General features: G+C 36.7%; 1 protein-coding gene across 1 annotated transcript; it reads left to right on the top strand.

Moving 5' to 3' along the window:
• The first annotated feature begins 1,020 nt into the window (after positions 1-1,020).
• LOC149813615 (transmembrane 9 superfamily member 2-like) lies at positions 1,021-6,970 on the top strand. The gene is made up of 8 exons (XM_089991761.1): positions 1,021-1,243; positions 1,514-1,718; positions 2,941-2,981; positions 3,093-3,678; positions 3,774-3,911; positions 4,053-4,209; positions 4,293-4,777; positions 6,545-6,970. Exons 2-8 carry the CDS (start codon positions 1,573-1,575, stop codon positions 6,762-6,764), a joined length of 1,773 nt encoding a protein of 590 aa, XP_089847887.1. The 5' UTR covers positions 1,021-1,243; positions 1,514-1,572; the 3' UTR covers positions 6,765-6,970.
• Positions 6,971-7,820: the final 850 nt, after the last annotated feature.

The following is a 7,820-nucleotide window of genomic DNA, read 5'->3' as shown; positions in this document are numbered from 1 at the left end:
CTAATCCATGATTTTCTTGTAGTGTTGACGGGTTGGCATACTTCCACCCCGAACCCGACCTGTTTAATAAACGGGTTAGGCGGGTCAACCCGTTTATTAAACGGGTTGGCTTAAGCCCAACCCGAACCCGCCTAAGAGGCGGGTTGGCGGGTCATGTCAGGTTTTGCCACCCCTAAGTAGGTATAACTTGGATTTTTAATGCCATGTAAATCCCTACTCCTCCCACAAGCTTCATATTTAAGCCTAAGTTTAGCATAAAATAAGTTTATATTTGGTACTAATGAAGTTACATAACTACTAAGCTGGAAATCATAAGCTCAAGCTGCATCTACTGATTTTTACCACATAGATGTGTTTACCATAGTTTTATTTGCTGAGCAGCTAAGGATCATACATTGGATTGTGTTTTTACACATAAAACTAGACTTTTTTTGAGCTGTAAAATTTTTGTATACTGTAGGCTGTTGATCTTTTGTGCCCTTAAAAAACCTACTTACATTTCACAAACACATCATTCAAACCTCATTTTCTACTAAACAAACTTTCGAGATCACATTCATAAGGTGCGATTTACAAAAAAAAAAGTCTAAAAAATATGAAAAATGTCTCTATTCAATGACCCATAAGGGTTCCTCTCATATGGTAGGGGCAATTTGTGAATGTCACCAAGTTGGGATGTCACAAGATCGAAACCCACAGGCGCCATCCCTTGCCGCAAGGTAAAAACTGGGTGTACTCTCTTATGGGAAGCGGGACCTCAAGGTTTTTACCAAGTGGACGTCAGCCAATGTGCAGTCGGTGATGAAAGTGTCTTTATTATAAAAAAAAAAGTGTCTCTATTCAATGTTTTCATGCCATGATTGGCACCAATTATCAACCTAAAAAGACAGATTATAGAGTTGTATGTATAAGGCAGCTATAACTAAGGGGGTGGAAAGAAAATTAAGCGCATTTGACTGAAAAAATAGATTGCTAACAGCAATCTTCAAGTGAATGGATATTTCTGTTATTTTATTGAATGAGGAAAAGGTTGGTCCAAACTATGGTGTTTTGATTCTTGAATCTTGAGTCCCATCCCCAAAACGCTCAACTGACTTCCCATTTCCTAACCTTCAAGTGTTGAACCACCACAACAAAAACAAATCGTCAGAAGAGAGAGAGAGAGAGAGAGAGAGAGAGAGTCGCCTCTTTAAATCCACTTGCCAGATTTTGGAAGCAATCAGGAAGGGTTCCTGCTTGAGAGGTAGACTTCTGCATCTCAGATCTGTAGTGATTTCTCCTGACAACCCACTTGGGTCTTCCTCCCCACTCTTCTCTCTTTGCCCTGTTTTCTAAAACCATTTTGGGTGTCCTAAAAAGCTGGGCTTCTTTTGATGCGTGTCGGCAAATTGTTGGATTTTGCTCGTCATACCCATTGATCTGTAGTTGGGTATTTTATTGATCCAAGTTTTTCCTTCTATGATCATGTGGGCGTGCTAAAAAACGGGATCTTGTTGACGATTCTGGGCAAAAGAATCGATTCTTATGCAGGGTAACAAGGTGGGGAGAAAAGGGTAGTTTACATTATCGAAAATGAAAAAGATGGTGGGAGCTTTTCTGTTGGTGGTTTTCTTGCTTTCTGGTCTCAGAGTTGAAGCAGGCGGTTCAGATCACAAGTATAACGGGAAAGATAAGGTGCCCTTGTATGTCAACAAAGTGGGTCCTTTCCACAACCCAAGGTAAATACAAATCTGAATGTTATTGGTATCATTTATTAAATTATGGGTTTTTTAATAGCTTGGTTTCTTGTTGTCCTGATCTTTATCTATTTATGTTTCTGTGGTTATTTATGTGCAAATCCTCCTTATGGTTTTACTTAGGTTGTTCATATGTGATGGTATTGGTTCTCCATTATCAGATTTGTTTTTTTTAAAATGTCTTATGGTTGCACTGGATTCGTTCAGGTTCTTTGCCGTTTAGAGACTATTAAAGGTGCTGCGGGTGGGATTTTTTTCTCATGGGTGTTCTGTGTGTGATTTTTATCCTCACTAGAATGGTACTTATCAATGCCGTAGCACTTATCATAGAGATTCAATTAGTCGCAGACCACTGTGCAGTTATGGAACTGTCATCTGCGTCCTACTCTGTCTTGACTTATTCATTGAACATTTTATTACGATTTCTCTTAGGTAATGCAATTTTGGTATTGGTAAATTCAAAACTTGGGAAGCCAGTTGACAATGGTTTTGATGTTCTGTACCTGCTCAGCAACTATTGGCAAGTGGGACTGCTGGGCAGGGTGCTTATGGGAGTCGAATGAAAATTTGTAGAAACATCGCTTCACATTACTTGTTGTGAATGAAACATATTACTTCTGATACCTTACGGAGAAGCCAAGGGGTTCCTGAATGTTGCAACTGAAACCCATTTATGAGAAACTTTGATTAATTGAGTATCCAAAGTTATGGGTTACCTGAGAGAATATCATATGTTAGACCCTCTTTATTTGGAGGTTTCTAATTGAAAATCTGATGGATTTTAACATATTGGATGTAATGATTTGAGTTTTCTCCCACGTTAATTAGTTTCGTATATCAATCTGAAGCAAGCATATGAGACTGTTCCTGGCTGTAGTCTTAGACCTCTTTTCATCCATTTCATGCCTAATTGCCTACATATCAGAACGTTGCTTCTTTTTTCTCTGCTTTCTTTAGTGTTGCATAGCAGAAATCATGCAAACGCTCAGAACATGTGACTGACACTGTTCATAGTTTTGGCTTTCTTCATGTAGTGTTTGCAGATCTGATAGCGATGGACACTAATTTCATTACAATGACTTAGTAAATGGTTAATTTCTTATTGGACTGTCTCTACTTTTATCCTTATAGACATTCATCTTTATCAAGTGTAATAGATCCTTTATCATCATAATAAAACTTTTTTTCTTTCTCATATCTGCAGTGAAACATACCGCTATTATGATCTGCCATTCTGTATGCCAGGTTTGCTTTCAATTGCTTTTTCTCAGTCATAGAAACATGATGATTTGTTACTTGAAACAGCCGATTCTTTGGTTGATATAGTGCATAAGGTTTCTTTTCACGAAATTGCAGATGATGTGCATGAGAAAAAAGAAGATCTTGGTGAAGTTCTAAATGGTGATCGTTTAGTGGATGCACCATATCAGCTGGACTTTCGAGTGGACAAACAATCAGAAGTCCTTTGCAAGAAGAAGTTGTCAAAAGAAGATGTTGCCAAGTTTAGGGATTCTGTCTCAAAGGACTACTACTTCCAGATGTACTATGATGATTTGCCTATTTGGGGATTCATAGGAAAGGTTGAGAGGGATGAAAAAAATGACCCAAGTGAGTTTAAGTACTCACTTTTTAAACATATCCACTTCGACATTTCCTACAACAAGGACCGTGTCATAGAGATTAGTGTTCAGACAGATCCTAATTTGTCTGTTGACATATCAGAGGACAAGGAATTAGAGGTAGAGTTCTTATATTCCGTGAAATGGAATGAAACTGATATCCCTTTTGAGAAAAGGATGGAGAAGTACTCAAAGTCTTCTTCAACCCCTCAACACTTGGAAATTCATTGGTTCTCTATAATAAATTCATGTGTGACAGTCCTTCTCCTGACTGGGTTTCTTGCAACTATCCTCATGCGTGTGCTTAAGAATGACTTTATCAAGTAAGATCATCTCACTTTCAAGTTATGCTCATCTTTTTAAAAGGGTTTCCTGTCTTTTTTTTACGCTGATTCTTTTCCCCTATGTTTTAACAAAGATACTCCCATGATGAGGAGTCAGCCGATGACCAAGAAGAGACAGGGTGGAAGTATATCCATGGTGATGTGTTCCGATTTCCCAAGCACAAATCGTTATTTGCTGCAGTTCTTGGATCAGGCACTCAGCTCTTAGCTCTGTACGTATCATCCACTAAATTTATGTACTAATCATTTTGGTGAATAATCTCATGCCATCCAAGACAGTACACATTTGCTAGCGTATATTGAAGTTTTCATGTGTTCCTGTAGAGCCTAATATTTGTGCATGCATAAAACAGTGCAATGTTCATCTTTATCCTTTCACTGGTTGGGGTCTTTTATCCATACAACCGAGGAGCATTGTTTACAGCATTAGTTGTCATATATGCTCTTACCTCTGGAATCTCTGGTTACACTGCAACCTCCACTTACATGCAACTAGAAGGAACAAACTGGGTACTGGTTCAAGTTTTTCAGTGTTATTTCTCTGCTTCTATGATCTTATACTTTTGGATTAATTGGTTTCTCGTTCTTTTCAGGTTAGAAATTTGTTGTTGACTGGGTGCTTGTTCTGTGGACCCCTCTTCTTAACATTCTGTTTCCTAAATACTGTTGCTATCATATATAGTGCAACTGCAGCTTTACCCTTTGGCACAATCTTGGTGATTCTTCTTATATGGACATTGGTGACTTCGCCATTGCTTGTCTTGGGTGGGATTGCTGGTAAGAACAGCAAGACTGAGTTCCAGGCCCCTTGTCGCACAAAAAAGTACCCAAGAGAAATACCTCCGTTACCATGGTACAGGGGAACCATTCCTCAGATGGCCATGGCTGGGTTTCTTCCTTTTAGCGCTATCTATATTGAGCTATATTATATATTTGCAAGTGTATGGGGTCACAAAATCTATACCATTTACAGCATCCTATTTGTAGTCTTCATTATCCTCATCATTGTCACTGCATTTATCACGGTGGCATTGACATACTTCCAGCTCGCGGTTGAGGACCATGAATGGTGGTGGAGGTAAGATTTAATACCTTTTATGGTAATTATATGAACTCATCCTCTCATGTTTTGATTTTTTTGACATTGGCAATTTACTTACATGTTCATATGCATATTATGTTGCATTCTTTAGATATGTACCATTTCATCTTAACCTTTTATGATATTATTTCTTTTTGTTGTTGTAGATATTTTCCCATTTCAACTTGTATTAATCTTGTTATCTTTACATAATATGCTAGACTAAATTCCTTCTTTTTTTTCTCCTTTGCTAATGTAATTGTGATTTAGTTGGTGTTTCTCTTTAGTCAGATAGCCTATTCTCTTTTCTGCCCATGTTCATCCAGTAACTATCTGTATCAGGAACACCTGTATGGCTGATCATGTCACAAGTTTTCACGCATAAAGAACTTGTTTCAATGATCTTGATATGATACTTGATATTTGAGCTCGGACATTTTTGGATTCTTTCACGGTCGATTGCACATTTGTATCCACTATTTTCTCCCCACTGTAATCTCAATACTTTTCTGATGTTGCATCCAGATAATTCCTTTGTACACTAGCTGCTTCTTTGGTTCAAGACTATACTACTTCCTGCTATAAAAGTTTTTTTTAGTAAGATCTCTGTGAGCCTTAGGAAAACTGAAATGAAAGATTGGAAGTTGATGATACATTCTATTTCTATCTTTTTGCTAATCTGATGGAGTTTCAATGTCAGATACCTTTTGTATGTTTGAAGAGGAAAAAGGAAAAAACTTTTGAATTTGATATATGAAATAACAAAAGAAAGCTTCTCAATGTTATTTACTGTTTTTTTTCACCAATCAGGAGAAAGCAGAATTAATATAATGTATGAGGGTATTACATATTCACGATAATATGGGAAATATTGACCTTGCACTTTCATAAAATGCCACTAGCTTCCTCCTCCTTTATTTGGCTAGGCATAAATAACTGAGGCCGACTTTTGACAAATCCACACCAGAAATCATTCTGATGGTCAGATTTTAAAATCTTTTCTATTATTTTTGTTTGTATGGTGCAAGTGTGATTTTCTCACTAAGGTTCATCTTATACTTCTAACAACAAGCTATTATTATCTTTAGAGCTTCTCAATTATGATTAGGGATTTTTGAAAGATAATCTTCAGTATAACCAACTCTTGCCGCCACCTTCCAAGAAGTTTCTGTAAAATGTGTTGCATCATGACATCTAGCTGTACACAGGAATTCGGTTGGGTAGCATAGTAATGTTCAATTAACTTGCTTTCACAAATTTAAGAGAATAATGCAACATTGAGGTCGCTAGACTTATGTGGTGTGTGCCAGTCACCCTAATTTTTGCTTTTATAAAACATTACAAGAAAATGCAACAGCCGGCAATACCAGAACTAAGGTACATGTTATATCTGTAACATGTTCTTGTTCGGCCCTTCGTTAAATAGCTAAACCATGCCTCTTTTGAGCCCATGAAACTGTTCCTTCTGGTTTTCTAGTCTGATTTTTATTTTGGATGATCAAACAGCATTTCTGACTCCTTGCTGATAAAAGTTTTCCTTCTATACTCTTCCTCCACATGAGAGTGCATATTCATATGTTGGGTGTTCTGGTGTTGCAAGAAGTAATCCTGGTGCAAGTAATCAATGCATTACCTATTTAATAAATTAATCTGAATGTTGGCTAGCCTTCTTGAGACTTAAATATTGTACCACAAAGGCTTATAAATAATGCCCATCTTGATATTTTAAGATGTCTCATTTGGTGAGCTAACGTGGTATTGCAGGTCTGTACTCTGCGGAGGATCGACTGGAGTTTTTATCTTTGGCTACTGCCTTTATTATTACCATGCGAGATCGGATATGTCGGGTTTCATGCAGACATCCTTTTTCTTTGGCTACATGGCCTGCATATGCTATGGGTTCTTCCTCATGTTGGGCACCGTTGGTTTTCGTGCATCATTGCTGTTTGTTCGCCACATATACCGATCAATCAAATGCGAGTAGGTGGCCTGATCAAGATCAGCTATGTGATTGCCATTGTCTAGCTTGCTGTGATGTTGCCACGAATGACCTTGAAGCATCCAATGGCTGGTTCTTTCAATTTTCCCATACTAGTTCCAAAAGTTGTAGAAAAGAACTGGATGTTAACATCAATTCCTGTTGTCTTTATTTATGCCCCTATTCATAACTTCAGTTTTTTCTTCCCACAATACAATTTTGTTGTTGTGTTCTAATCATGTTTAATCTGTTGGGAAAGCCTTGTGATTCTTTTTTTTTTTATCTTGAAGAAACATGTAATCAATGTGCTTTTCAGATGGGCAAGAAAGCCTCACTAATTTTGGAATAATTGTTGGTTAATAAACCCCATGTATGTGCTTGTAGTCTTGAGGATAGTTACCAGGATATGAAATGAATACGAGAAACTAAAGTGGAGAAGAAAATGTTGAAGAAATAGCATGAAGTGATGCAACTTTTAGTGAAAGTATTTTAAAAGGTATTTTTCAATAAAAATAGTTTATGCAAATTGTGTATCAAATCTTAAAATTTTGGTTCATAACAGTGGAGAAGTTTGAGTCAAACACAGAAAACATGTTTAAAGGCTTTTGTACCTCACACAAAGATAAATTTTATTGCCTTAAAGAATAGAAACAAATTAAATGTTCTACCTTATTACAAAGGTTCGAGTAGAAATTAAATTATTATAACCCAAATTAAATCAAATGGCTTGTGGCCCTAAAAAAATAAAATAAAGAAAAAAAAAGTTGCAGGGTTATGTTCCTTCACAGTCTAGCTTTCTTGTTTCGCTTGGGCACGGCCCTAAGGAAATCAATCTTTTTACACACGAAGGTTTACCTGCAAAACACGAAACACAAAAGCAAAACAAAAGAAAAAAACAGTAAGCTTAGTTGTAAAAATCGAAATCAATTAAACACTACGAAAACTAAGATATATCTAACTAGCTAACTAATTACATAACAAACTGAAGATTCTAATTAATTAACTACAAAAAGAAATCAAAACAAACCTAATTAATTAACTACAAAGTATTAACTTAACAAC

This window comes from Nuphar pumila, chromosome 16 (assembly GCF_984573655.1).
Source record: "Nuphar pumila chromosome 16, dmNupPumi1.hap1.1, whole genome shotgun sequence".
Classification (NCBI taxonomy): Eukaryota; Viridiplantae; Streptophyta; class Magnoliopsida; order Nymphaeales; family Nymphaeaceae; genus Nuphar; species Nuphar pumila.
The sequence above is the reverse complement of the archived record's forward strand: the minus strand, read 5'-3'. Positions and strand labels throughout refer to the sequence as shown.